The sequence below is a fragment of the Euprymna scolopes genome, chromosome 36, assembly GCF_053919585.1.
Source record: "Euprymna scolopes isolate OS-2025 chromosome 36, ASM5391958v1, whole genome shotgun sequence".
In the NCBI taxonomy this organism is placed as follows: Eukaryota; Metazoa; Mollusca; class Cephalopoda; order Sepiida; family Sepiolidae; genus Euprymna; species Euprymna scolopes.
In genome coordinates this window covers 72,071,163-72,086,103 of record NC_136517.1, presented here as the reverse complement: position 1 = coordinate 72,086,103, position 14,941 = coordinate 72,071,163, and the positions used below count along the sequence as shown (strand labels likewise).

The window sequence follows — 14,941 nt, the reverse complement described above, 5'->3', positions numbered from 1 at the left end:
ATCTCGGTCTATCCCTCATTTTTTACTTATCTAATGCTTTTCTTACAAGAAAAGGGTCCCCTTTTCTTGTAACATTAATACCTATGAATAAATAGACAATAATAATGTTAATAATTTAAAAAAAATAAAAAAAATTACTCTACATCTCCTCCATAATTTTTTTTTTTTTTTTATCATGTATCGCATATTATTTTATGTTTATACAGGAGTGATGGCTACCATTGTACGGGAAATTTGACTAGCTGGACAAAATGTTTGTATATTACTCGGACACCGAAGCGTAAAGCATTTGTGATCCCAAAGGAATATCATGATGTGGAGGTTTTGTAAGTAGCACCAATTTTTTTTTTTTTATATGATGAAAAAAAAGTCCAATAAAACTATATCTGTTGATGAGGCCTAAATTTGGGAATCATCTTTCCGTTGCCATTACTTCCAAGCCCACTCTGATCCAGAGTAGTAATAGTACCTATCAGTTTCTCTGTGGTTGCTATTCTCTCTATTTTAACTATGTGAGTGTATGTAACATAAAAACTTCTTTTTTTTTTTTTTTTTTTTTTTTACAAGAAAATATTGCCATCCTCCCATGCTTGGGATTACCAAATGGTCACCCATTTGGTATTGATCAGGCTCATTGTTGCTTAACTTTTTAACACCAGTTCTTGTTAGATCACTAATGCTATGGCAGAGTAATCAAGAAACAAGTATTTATTTTATATCTGTCAATTGAAAAGAGTATTTAAATAATTTCCATTCTTTTTATTTAATTACCTATTTTGATGTTCACTAATTAGTTCCTGTTAAGGTTTAATGACACAATTGATGGTTTTGAAATGACAAGTAATTGCTAAAACTCTCGGGGGGGGGGGGCAATTAAGTAGTTGACGAGTAGATAATTTGTCAGTTCAATATTCACAGCACTTTTTTTTTTTAACAAGTTTCCTTTCTTTTTCCTTTCTTTTTGAATTAGATGATCACTTTTTTTTTTAAATATAGAAAAGGCCCATTTCTATTTAAATCTCTAGAGCCTTCCTTAGATGTGAGTTTTATATTTTTTGTGTCAGCTTCTGCTTTTTTTTTCTTTTTTTTTTATAATAATGAAAAAAAAAAAAAGTTAATTTCTGCCAAATCACTAGGATCTTACAATTTTACTTTTTTTTATTCGGCTAAATTTTATTTCTGTTTTTTCTCTCTCCATTTTGTCATGCCTTTTCCCTATCATCCCAATTCTTTTAGGAAGCGTGTTAGCTTCAAATGATTCATGATGCGGGAGGGGGGATGACTTTTGTTTCATCAAAGAATGACTTCCTGTTCCCCTCCTTTCCCTTGTACACTTGCATCCAATGTCTTAAGTTATTTGTTTTTCAAAGAGAATTAGCTTTTCATTATTTAATTTTATTTTTTTCTGTTGTGTTCATTTTTACTCTTATTCACCCCATATGATATACTGCCACTTTGATGTAAGGAGCTACTATTTGGGACCATATCTACAGGAAATTATAATGAAATTAGTGAGATGTCTGTTCACATTGCATTTAAACTTTTGCGATCAAGAAAAGAATTCCAAAGTCTAACAGTCCAAGGAAAGAAGCTATTAGAAATAGAAGGCTTCCTAGCATCTAGGAACCTCTATGATGGGAGAAAATAAAGATGTCTGCCAAACACGTAATAATATTAGCAAAGTCAAAATCAGTTAGAAAGAAAGGGAGGGGAGATCAAAGGATCGGCTATTAATTTAAAAACAACTACAAAAACGTAAGAAAACAAATTTGGATATGAAAATCTTAATTCATGCAAAAAAATGTTTTTTATAAAAATGTTATAAGACTGTTATAAGTCTTTGGTATTGAATTTAAAAATACTGAACATATGAATGATGTAAATGTCATTTTATAAGATGTGATTAAACAATCTGTGTGTATAGACTCTTTTCAATCTGATTTATAGGAAGAATTATAAATTCAAAGCCAAAGAGCGTGCATTTCCTGCTGTTGTGGTTTCCTCTAAGGAAGGACCTGTTAGTTCCATGGATTGTGTTGATGGACGGTAAGTTGCTTTTCCTGTTTTTTTTTCTTTTTCAGAATGGTGTTCTCAAAAAATTATCCCCCCCCCCCATTTTAAAAAAAAATTGTTTTTGATTATTTGTACTGTTGTTATTTTCACAATTTTAACCAATGTGAGCTTTAATATTCTTCAGGTGCACTTTTTCAAATTTGTGAATCTTTAGCGTCAATTAGCAATCAGTTCTAAGTGACAATCTTGAATGTTGAAGGTTCAATCCTTACTGCAGGCTGATAACAACTAAGACAATATCTAATATATAAAGTTATCTTGCTGGATTAACAAAAAATCAGGCTGAAACAGCAGTTGACCATATCAGCACTTGTGTACACATGATTGATAGACTCTTTCCTTGGTCCATAACGTTCTGCTGGTTCGTATACGTTCATCGTATTATTTTTGTATTTCTCTTCCTGGAACGTATATCCTCAACCCTAATTGGCCAGGATTCAGTTGCATACATCATCACACTTTATACACATGCTTGGTAGAATCTTTCGTTGGTTGACAATGGTAATGCTCTGCTGGTTAGTAATAGCAAAAGTTTCCTGAACTTACTCCATCCACTCTTAACTATTGTAATCACACTAGCAACTGTTCCTCTCAGCTTTTAATTCTTTTTTATAAGATAACAAAGCTAAAAAAAAAAAAAAATACTCACCATCTAAATATACGAGTTCTCATCCATTTCCATTGTTTTGCACACAAACTCGTTATCATCTGATGCTTATAATTTTCTGTTATCACTCTTTTTTTTCTTGATTCATAAAAGTATAGATCCGTGCAGTCGTAATATTTTGCAAACATCTGTATGCAGTGTGATGATATATGAAAGTGAAATATGGTTAATGAGGATTGAGGATATGCGTTGCATGGAGAGAAATAATATAATCATACAATGAATGTATAATGCGAGTTTTAAAGACAGGCTTAGATCTTACAACCTCAGGAAGATTAAATCTGAAAAGTAAAGGGAGATGTGTGTAAAAGAGTAAGCTTCTATGGCATGGTCACATTGAATGAATGGATAATAGTTGAAGAAATCTTGGTAAGAAGTGATGAGAATGGATTTAAAAGAAAGAGGGACAGATATGGACCTGGCCAGATATAAGTTGATTTGGAAATCAATTTCTTCACCATTTAACACATGTCAGCATATAAAATGGACATTAAAAAAAAAAAAAAAGCCTGTGAAACATAACTATACATCATTTGTAAGTTTGCAGCAAACAGTTTAGCAATCTGGTGGGAAGTTAGAAGTTTGATTATTTTGAAAAGTAATTGAGAAAATCGTACAATGGAGAACTTGAAGTAGAACGTTACTTAAGCAACATCTCTGTCTATTGGAAATGATTTGTCATATGTTTCAGGTGTGATACTATTCATGCTCCCTCTTCCAGTCTTAGGAAATAAAAGAAAAAAAAGGGGGATTATAACAAAAGAAAATTAAATAGGGTTGATGAAAAGGCAATAGATAGAAAGTTGTTCACTGGGATAGACAAAAGAATGTTGACATGGGATTGTTGATCAGGGTGTAGCAATGATCGAACAATGGATGTAGATATGTTTAGAATTGTTTTCCTTAGCACCTTCAACTACTGAGAAGTGGCTGGAGTTAACGAAAGTAGGAATGATTTACAGACAACAACATCATGAGTTAAACACTTGACGTCAGTTGAAAATTGAAGACAATTAGTTTGGACTCCGAGAAAGGTAGGTTGTGGCTTGGACCAGATCGAGAACTGTGAACAAAGATGAGCTGATGGCAACTGACAAACACAGCCTTGACAGTAGAATATACATGTTGAATTCAGCATATAGAGGGTTGATGTATTTGTGAACCTGCATGCACCTTCTCTGCAACCGCCAATGAGTAAGTGACGCCAATACAGCCATTATAAGAAGATGAAGGAGAACAAATCCACGACACACAACATTGGGGTCGAGCTGGGGCCACATGGTCTGATACAAGCAAAATCTATTAAATCTTTTTAATGGCATTCCAGAAATTTCTGTCATATTAAATATTATTTATTTATTTTATTTCTTAACATTTTTTTTAGACCTTCAAAACCTTTGGAGAATTTAAAATTTGTGATCGTAGGAAATTTAGATTGTTCTAAAGAACAAATTACAACTACAATAACAACCTTGGGTGGCCAAGTGATCTCTAAGATTAACGAGACAGTTGCAGCTTGTATCAGTGACAAGGGTAGGTAACTCTTGATTTTACTATCTTTTGCTGTCTTGATAAATAAAAATCAGTTCTCTTAATCAAATAACATAAAAAAAAAATTCTGAAAAAAAACCAAAAAAAAAAAAAGCCAACTATTTTCTGCTTTTTTGTCAAAATCTGAAAAAAAACCCCTAATTACTGCCAAATAACTAGAACAATACCACTTACTATTTTTTATATATTTGATTGGATTTTATTTCTCTTTCCCTATTTCTTACTTTCACTTTGGCTTTTCCATGTCTTTTTTTTTTCTTTGGTTTTTCCATGTCTTTTTTTTTTTTTCTTTGGCTTTTCCGTGTCTTTTTTTTTTTTTTTTCTTTGGTTTTTCCATGTCTTTTTTTTTTTTCTTTGGTTTTTCCATGTCTTTTTTTTTTCTTTGGCTTTTCCATGTCTTTTTTTTTTCTTTGGCTTTTCCGTGTCTTTTTTTTTTTTCTTTTGCTTTTCTGTGTCTTTTTTTCTTTTGCTTTTCCATGTCTTTTTTTTTTTTCTTTTGCTCTTCTGTGTCTTTTTTTTTCTTTGGCTTTTCCGTGTCTTTTTTCTTTCTTTTGCTTTTCCGTGTCTTTTTTTTTTCTTTTGCTTTTCCATGTCTTTTTTTTTTCTTTGGCTTTTCCATGTCTTTTTTTTTTCTTTGGCTTTTCCGTGTCTTTTTTTTTTCTTTTGCTTTTCCATGTCTTTTTTTTTTCTTTTGCTTTTCCATGTCTTTTTTTTTTTTCTTTGGCTTTTCCATGTCTTTTTTTTTTCTTTGGCTTTTCCGTGTCTTTTTTTTTTCTTTGGCTTTTCCGTGTCTTTTTTTTTTTTCTTTTGCTTTTCTGTGTCTTTTTTTTTTCTTTTGCTTTTCCGTGTCTTTTTTTTTCTTTCGCTTTTCTGTGTCTTTTTTTTTCTTTGGCTTTTCCGTGTCTTTTTTTTTTTTCTTTGGCTTTTCCATGTCTTTTTTTTTTTCTTTTGCTTTTCCGTGTCTTTTTTTTTTTCTTTTGCTTTTCCATGTCTTTTTTTTTCTTTGGCTTTTCCGTGTCTTTTTTTTTTCTTTGGCTTTTCCGTGTCTTTTTTTTCTTTTGCTTTTCTGTGTCTTTTTTTTTTCTTTGGCTTTTCCATGTCTTTTTTTTTTCTTTTGCTCTTCTGTGTCTTTTTTTTTCTTTGGCTTTTCCGTGTCTTTTTTTTTTTTCTTTTGCTTTTCCATGTCTTTTTTTTTTTCTTTTGCTTTTCCATGTCTTTTTTTTTTTCTTTTGCTTTTCCATGTCTTTTTTTTTTCTTTGGCTTTTCCGTGTCTTTTTTTTTTCTTTGGCTTTTCCGTGTCTTTTTTTTTTCTTTTGCTTTTCTGTGTCTTTTTTTTTCTTTTGCTTTTCCGTGTCTTTTTTTTTTCTTTCGCTTTTCTGTGTCTTTTTTTTTTCTTTTGCTTTTCCATGTCTTTTTTTTTTCTTTGGCTTTTTCATGTCTTTTTTTTTTCTTTGGCTTTTCCGTGTCTTTTTTTTTTTCTTTTGCTTTTCTGTGTCTTTTTTTTTCTTTTGCTTTTCCATGTCTTTTTTTTTTTCTTTTGCTCTTCCATGTCTTTTTTTTTTTCTTTTGCTCTTCTGTGTCTTTTTTTTTCTTTGGCTTTTCCATGTCTTTTTTTTTTTTTCTTTTGCTTTTCCGTGTCTTTTTTTTTTTCTTTTGCTTTTCCATGTCTTTTTTTTTTTCTTTGGCTTTTCCATGTCTTTTTTTTTTTTCTTTGGCTTTTCCGTGTCTTTTTTTTTTCTTTGGCTTTTCCGTGTCTTTTTTTTTTCTTTTGCTTTTCTGTGTCTTTTTTTTTTCTTTGGCTTTTCCGTGTCTTTTTTTTTTTTCTTTCGCTTTTCCGTGTCTTTTTTTTTTTTTTTTGGGTTTCCATGTCTTTTTTTTTTTCTTTTGCTTTTCCATGTCTTTTTTTTCTTTTGCTTTTTCATGTCTTTTTTCTCTTTTGCTTTTCTGTGCCTTTTTTTTTCTTTTCCTCGTTCCTCTCTCTGTTTTTGTCTTGCCATGTCTTTCGTTTCCTCTTATGAAAACTGAAAATTTTGCCTTGAAGGCTAAGACTTTAGAACTTTTCAAAAATGACTTCGAGTCTCCTTCCCTCTTCATGTACAATCAGTGTCTTTTTCTTAATTTTAATTTTGTGCTCAGTTATTCTGATGATTAACGCAAATTTTCCTGAGTTTAGTTTATCAAATATCTATATTTCACTACTTAAACATTATTTTGATTTTAATAAAAAAAAATTTTTTATTCTAGGAAATCTGTTAAATAGTGTGGTCTTAGTGATCTTAAAAAAAAATTGAATTCAGAGAAATCTTACTTCATTCGTGTATAATGATGATGGATCAAATTTAATGCATATCTGATATATTTAGGTTTTCAAATGTTAGTTTGTACCTGTATTATGCCTTCTGAAATCCCTTTAAAATACTCCAAAAAAATTTAAATTTGAAAAAAATATTTATTGATATTGAATATCTGTCATTAAAATTTCAAAAAATGGGAATTTTTACAAAGAGCTTCCTCTCTTTACCGTTTTTGCATAAAACTAAATGAAACTAAATATAGCTCTTACACTTATCAACTGTGTCCCACAAATTCATAATAATCGGTTAATTAGTTTAGAAGTTAGTCCTGTACATACAATTATAAAAGCATGACTGACTTTATTTTATTTATTGTGGACAATTGTCCTCATCTTTTATTAGTTGTTTCATGACGTTTCGGCCAACTATTCCTCTGAGATGGCAACAACTACGGCAGGCAGTAATTGCAGTGAATGCAATCAGCAGATTCAGAGTTCCTATCCATCACAATTACCACCTGACGACGGCCAAAGGAATAGTTGGCCGAAACGTTGTGAAACAACTAATAAAAGATGAGGATAATTGTCCACAATAAAAAAAAAAAATTAATAAATAAAAATTGATAAATAAAATTTAAAAAATTAATAAATAAAAATTAATTAAAAAAAAGTAATAAATAAAAATTAATAAATAATACTCATCTCAATGAATTCCAATTAAATAATAACTGACTTTATAAGGATAGACGTCCAAAATGTTTAATTGTTGCTCGTCTTTTTTTTTTTTTTTATTTGTAGAAAATGTTGAGAAAATGAGCAAGCCAATGAAATCTGCCAAGAAGTCTGGCATCCATGTTGTTGACACTGGATTCCTTGATGATGTCAAAAATGGCGGTGTTTTATTGATGATACAGAAGCATAGTATTGCGCCATGGGGTGATGATGTAAGTTTTATTTTTTTTTAAATGTTTGGCTTGTAAAGAAACTTCATGTTATGTTTCTGAATTTTTCTTAGATGATAATTGATAATTTGTATAATTTTGACTACTGTTTTCATCTTGAATGTTATTTTCACAACATCTTTGCTAATATAACCTCTGACCTTCAGGTGTGTCTTGTCAAATTCTGGAATGTTTCTGTTAAATGCTGAAATCTGTATAGAATTTCAAACAAAACCCTTTATTCTATTCACAGGGGTAACATGTTTTTGTTCATCAACCAAGTCAAATTCAGTTTTAAGCAACACTATTCTAGATGTTCAATGTTCAATGTTGCAAGCAATACTAAGAATATAATTACGAATTACTTAAGACGTCTCTCCAGTCAAGGTTGACAGAACGAGTGCATGCTATCCTTGCGGATTAAATAAAGGGCTTTGTTCAAAACTTCATACAGATTTAGTTTGACAAAAAGATTGCCAAGTTTCATAAGCTACACCTGAAGAAGGTTAGAAGTTGGCTAAAACATTGTGAGATTAACAACCAAGATAACAGTATACCGAATAACCCAAATGTTGTTTGGCAGTAATCTATAATGTACAGAGCAGTTGTCTGTGTGCATGTTTGTATCTCCAGCTGAAATTCAAAAAACAAAACAAACATCCGCAAAGTTAGTATTTTCTTGATTGGCGTTGCTTCAGATGAATAATATCTGAAATTTAGAAAAAAATCATTCTCTGGTTGTCAGGTGGCGATGTGGGTGAGGCTGTTGATTTTCAGTGTTTGTATTGATTTGGGGAGAAAATGCAGACTACTTCTATGAGTAGTTTATTATATAAAAGAGAGTTATCTGTGAGTATGTATAGCTAGAGAGGAATGGGCTGGGATGAAAAAGAGCAAGGTGGGGAGATGTAGGGGTAAAATGGGGGGGGGGAGAAAAGAGACTATTAAAGAAGATAGCAGTTTTAATAAAAATATGTTAGACATTTTCCCCAGGCAATGTTGGGTAGCCCTACTAGTCAAAGGAGCAATTGTTGTCTGTTGGTGTTCATCTAAAAATCAGGTACCACACCAGACACACACACACGCATACACACACAATACTGATATATTCTTTTCCAGTATTACATAAGACAGAATATGGACTTTTGTTTTCTAGCATCAACTTTTAACGTGAAATGGTGTTTGTGATAGGAGGATAAAGAGAGAAAAGTTTTATAAAAGATTTTTTAATTTTTACTTACTCCTCCCACACCTCATCATCCCTCAGTCTTTCTGCTTTCCTTATACCACTCAAAAACTGATGCTCAATTCATGCAAGATGGTCAAAAAGCAGTCTGAAGCATTCCATACGTTTCTGTGGCATTTTTTCCAAGTTTAAAACAATTTTATTGATTATTGTTCTTGACTAACTAGTGAAATGCAAAAATTTTCAGTTTGCTTTTTCAATAATTACAATTTAGAATTCAGATTGATGTTCAATCCAACATTTGTTTTAGCTTGACATGGATCTCCATTTACACCAGCAACTTTCGTTTAGTCATCTGTTTATTAGGCAATCATATTGTGTTCATGACAAATAAGTAAAATGCAAGTCTGAATTTTTGAGGTGAGATGTGAATGCTTGTGTTATGTTGATTAATCAAACTATTATTCTCAATGTTCACATGAATGCGTGAGTAAAGGTGACTTTATTAATTCTACATTTAAATTCTGGTGAGATTTACATTGTGTAAGCAAGAATGAGTATCAGCAGCGGGAATACAAGAGTTCTTACAAATACTTTGTCTTAATGTGCACTTGGTTCATTTTAAATTGTAATTGTAAAAATTGCTCGGGATTGATTGAGAATCACTTTTCTCATGACACCATATTTGTTTGGTTTTACTACCATTACGCAGGAATGTTTATTCCTGGGAAGCCCCGGGTGTGCCTAGAAGGGGTTGAAGACTATAAATTTAGTTCTTGTCCAAAATTCGCTCTATATTAAAAAAACAAAAACTAAAAATCTGATGAATGTGCTCATGATGAAATTAAAGTATATGCAAAAATCACATAAATCGATCAAGTACTTTTATATTTAAATAAAAAAATCAAATTTTATGAGTAATCAAACAGCATCCATCTTTCCCATTTTGAAGACAATCTTAAAATAAATCAATAATTCAATCTTTCAAGATTTACATTGTAATGCCTGCAAATTCTCATTAATCACTTAAAAATGACATTTCTAAAAATAAAACTATTTGACCAATTTATTTAATTTTTGGAATATGGTATTTTCGTCACATCATACATACATCATGCATACATCGTACATACATCATTCAGATTTTTATTTTATTTTTGTTTTTTTAGCATAGGTGGAATTCTGGACAAGAACTTGAAATTTATCAAATTGCATTAAATGTCACTTTATTTTGCACCTTTCACTCAATCAATCCTGATAACAAATTAAATTTAATAAAATGCAAAACCAAAGAATGAACACAAAAATATCTCTTCTTTAAATAAAGCCGAATCTTTTTAATTTTGATCTATGCATATTTTAAGATTTTTTTTTTTTTTTAAATTTATATACAAGATTATAAAAACAAGATTAATTCTGTCTCAACATTTACATTATAGTTCCTCTATGAAGAAATGTCTTTAACCTTTCATGAGCATCAGAGTTGATATTCCTTGATCTTGATCAAGTTTTGCTGAAATCTGTTCAATCGTTTGAGTCCAAAGCAAAAATGATACAAATAGTTAATTTTATTTATATTGATTACTGTAAAACCCCGAGATATGTTTTTTCCAGATTCCGATGTAGAATACAATGTTTTTCCGGGCCCTTGTTACAGTATTTGCCCCACCTTACGGTGTTATTTATAATATACATGTGTATTATATACTGTATTGTATTTTGTTACTAATTTTTAATATGTACTGTATAAAATTTTGCTTGGGCCCTGCCGCACAGCAATTTCACCTTACAATCCCAACCCTAGAATAGATTAATACCGTATCCTGGGGTTCTACTGTACATTTTTATGTATATTAGCATAGGTTGTTAAGACCAAATTTGTAACAATGATTGCAGTTGTAATACGAAAGGAAATCAAAAGCTGTTTATAAACAAACAACGAAATGTATTTATGTTACACCATTGGGTATAGGTTAGAGAGTTGGGCAGTATGAAGAAAGTGATAAAGTTAGAAAGTCGGCTACTGCTTTTCTTGGAGGAATATATTTCTGATGAAGACAGTTTCATTTGTCATCAATGATGTGGGCAGCAATGAGGTAACTATCTTTTGTGGTTTGTACCAGGGAAGACTTTGTACTGTTGGTCATGATTTCTATAGGGTCTATAAAGTAGTTCTTCAGGAGACGAATGAAATAACTGTGCCCTGAAAGCTGGTTGGCTATTGTGTAATTCAACTCCGCTGACACGGGCAGCTTTTTGTATGAAGAAATGTTTATGACAGTTTAACACTTACTGTTGTCTGTTAACAACTTCACTGATATTGGTCTGTCAGCCACTCTGCATAGTTTGTCTGTTTTTCCGTGCACTCTGTGTAATCTCGGTCTGTCATGCATTTTGCATAGTCTTTGTCTACAGTTGGATTTAACAAACGTATGATGAATAATTTTTCTTTTTTCTTATTTGCATCTTTTTTTATTTCAGCCTCAGAAACGTATTATTGAACCAACACTCATGAAAAGTGGATCCAAATCTGCCAAAAAAGCTAAAGAAGGTAAACAATTTTAACCTTTGCATAGATTAGTGAATTTCCTCAGCTACTTTATTTTTTCTAAATATAAAACTACGTCTGGTGATGATAAATATCAGTTGACATCATGAATGTAAAGATATTAAGTGTGTGACGTCCTCATCATCACCGTATTCTGTTTAATGTACGTTTTACATGCTGAGATGAATTAAACAGCTTTTTTTTTAAATTGGGCAGTATTGAATTTTCTTGGTTCCTATGTCCCTATTCAGGATTCATAGCCATGAACCACCATCAGTGGCCTGTTTCTCCTATACCAAACAGTCATGAATAATGTTTAAGTTTAATTTAGACAGTTTCAAACTAATATAAATAATTACACACTAAAAATAATTAAATTAAAATCTTTTTATTTATTTAATTTGAATTATTTGATGGTTTTTCAAACAAAAGTCTAGTCTTTACTTAATTTTCATTAAAAAAAATTATTCCAGAAAATGTTAATGAATTTCAATGATAAAATTTCCTCTGAAAAAGATTTTATGCATTTTTTTTTTTTTTTTTTTTTTTTTTTTAATCGTGACCGTTTGGAATAGAGGAGGCAGTCTATTGATGGTGGCATAACAACAAATTCAGAATAGGGGACTCTAAGCAAGAAAAGTCAATATCAATGTAAATTGACTTCCAAACTAACTTTTCTCTACTCAAGCCTTAAATTATCCCTCTTTCTCTTAGCCCATTCTTATTCATCTTGTTTTTCTTGGCCTTTTAACTTTTCCTTCCTCTCACATATACAATCAGTATCTTTCTCTTAATTTTGATTTTTTTAGTTGAAACTGAAGTTATTTAGAAAAAAGTTTTTTTCTGTTACATACAGTGGGGGGCATCTCAGGTTCGGCTTTTTTTTTTTTTTTATGTTGCTGTTGCTCACATAGATGATAAATACGACAAATACATTCAGAAATATTAAGAACTTGAAACTTAGAAATTTATTCCAATTTTCCATGGTTTTATTATTTCAGAAGCTTATTTCACCAAATCAATTCCTGATAAATTACGAATGACAGTAAAAGGAGGAGCAGCTGTTGATCCTGACTCTGGTAAGCACCTTTTTAGGGTCTAAAAGGGCAGAATAGACACCCCAACCTCACCATGTTAAGAATAGTTTTTAGAATAGACACTCCAATCTCCCCATGTTAAGAATAGTTTTTGGAATAGACACCTCCAACCTCCCCATGCTAAGAATAGTTTTTGGAATAGACACCCCCAACCTCCCCATGTTAAGAATAGTTTTTGGAATAGCATACTCGAAAACTTATAAAAGTTGACATGTCGAATGTGAATGATGAGTTCAACATAATGTAAAAATGTACCGAATTTAAAACTGAACAAAATTTAAATTTATATTCCATTTTTAAAATAACCATAAAACAATGTGTTCTCCAAGTTTTACCCAAACAAACTTTTGCCTCAACAGAAGACCAGGTCAAGTGAAGGTACTGTCCAGATAAATGCAACAACAAGCAAAGGCAGCAACAAAGCCGGCGGCGCAACCGTTCGACACACAAAGCAAAATCATAAGGTAGAGGGTGTCTCTAACAGACAGACTGGACACACCGTATTTCTAGACTGGTCAAGATTAAGTCATTCAATTTCACTTTCTCTAACTCACCTCTGTTTGATTAATTTATGACATCACACTATCACTCAAAATGAACTCTCTTATATGGGGGAGGAGCCTCTCTTATATCAGTGTCTAATTTATTTAAATTAATACAGGCTTTAATTTGGGACCAGAGAAAGCTTCTCTTATATCCGGGTTACACTGTATTTAGTTCTCATCCACATGTGTTTACATTTATTTTTATTTATTTATTTTTTTTCCTTTGAAAATTGTAATGCTGGGTATGGGGCAGCCAAACAAGCTGCCAACATTGCCCTGCTTTTTATTGAAACCAACCGAGAGCTCTTTTTAGTATTCTCGTTGTTCCCTTAAGTGCAATTGTCTGAATCTCTTTTGCTCTTTGTTCACCAGGAATATTCGTTAGGTAGGACTTCTGGTTTTTCTTCATAAGCCCTGGGGCACCTATAATAACTGGTATGATTGATATTTCTCTGGCATCTTCAGTGTCGAGATAACTGTTTAAATCAGTTGTATGATGTCAATCCCAGAACACAAATCCCCTTTAACTTGGAGTGCTCTAACCAATGAAGCTAATTTACACTGTTATATGACAAGTAAAGAAATAAACTCCAATTTAAGTCAAATTAAGGGAACAGTGTGTGCATATATATATATATATAAAAGGGTGGGGCAGAGCGACTTATTCAACTTATTTATTACTTCTAAATAAGCAAATTGCTTTGCACCACCCTATCTCTCTCTCTCTCTCTCTATATATATATATATATATATATATATATATATATATATATATAATGTATGTATGTATGTATATATGAGTGTGTGTGAATGTTGGGAGAGGGTATATTTGCAATCTTAAAAATAAGTCTCAAATTTCTTTAAATAGTTTCATTAAACCAAATAGCAGATATTTTTTGCTAAAAGTAAATATGAATTGTTTTTGTTTTAGTATGATTTTATCGTTAACTTGTATAAAAAAACAACTCCCTGTTTAAACTCTTTTTTTAAAGTTTTTTTGTTTTGTTTTTCTAAAAACTTCTTTAGCGTTCAACTGATAACATCTCTTTTTCTTTTTCACTTTACAGAATTGGCTGATACTGCTCATGTGATCCAAAATGATTCCAATATTTACAACGCTGTTCTCGGTTTGGTTGACATTGTTCGTGGCACCAATTCTTATTACAAACTTCAGGCTCTTGAATCTGATACAAAATCTTGGTAACCATATTTTTTAAAAGTTTTTTTTAACGAGTCTTTCTTCTAATATGCTATTTCATTGGAATCTAGTTGTAAACACTATCAATAATTTCCCCCACTCTTTATCCGTGCCTAAACCTAAATGTAGATTACATGAACATAGCTTTTTTTCTTAGAACTGCACACCATTTGCCTGCCATAGTCGTCTTCAAGTCCAATGTAAACAAGTTTTTGATGAGCCTTAAGTAATCCAATTTACCAAATTTCCAGTACTAACAATTACTACGTCACTGTCCCATTGACCACTGTACACCCTTATCCTCGAGTGCCCTCTGGGCCTTGGTAAATGGTGACTCCTTAAAAAAATCAGATACAAATATCAATGTATTTGATATTTGATCATGATTAGCCAATTTGTTTTCATCCTTCTTCTACCCTGTTCTTTGCAAGAAAATGTACTTTGAATGAGTTTTCTTTTAACAAAATTCATGTTAGAAAGATTGTGTCAATGAAGATAAATTTAAATAAAACAAAAACAAATTAAGCTTATAATGTATTACTGAATACCAGTTAGATGCAGCTAGTTGTTAGTATGTTTGTGAACTACTTCACAATTTTTTTATAAATGCACAAATATTTTCATTTACTTTTAATCAAATATTTTATTGACTTCAAAAATGTTTTTAATGTTCTATTTTCAAATATATTAATATTCACTCTATTCTCTTCACTCGCACACAAGGCTGGCAGTTTTCATTGCATTTCTCATGTAATCAGCACCCCCACCCCCTCCATCAGCCTGCTTGCTGATTTGGCACCTCCAGCTCTTATCTTACATCTTGGTTTTCCCTCATTTTTTTG

The 14,941-nt window shown here is 31.4% G+C and overlaps 1 protein-coding gene across 1 annotated transcript in view; it reads left to right on the top strand.

The window, feature by feature from the left end:
• Window positions 1-14,941, top strand: part of LOC145260587 (poly [ADP-ribose] polymerase 1-like) — a 94,527-nt gene that overhangs the window by 46,416 nt on the left and 33,170 nt on the right. The window contains exons 10-16 of the mRNA XM_080118863.1: window positions 207-326; window positions 1,948-2,046; window positions 4,125-4,273; window positions 7,383-7,528; window positions 11,193-11,262; window positions 12,261-12,338; window positions 13,969-14,101. Of these exons, the coding sequence (XP_079974989.1) occupies window positions 207-326; window positions 1,948-2,046; window positions 4,125-4,273; window positions 7,383-7,528; window positions 11,193-11,262; window positions 12,261-12,338; window positions 13,969-14,101 (795 nt within the window). The remainder of the gene's footprint in view (window positions 1-206; window positions 327-1,947; window positions 2,047-4,124; window positions 4,274-7,382; window positions 7,529-11,192; window positions 11,263-12,260; window positions 12,339-13,968; window positions 14,102-14,941) is intronic.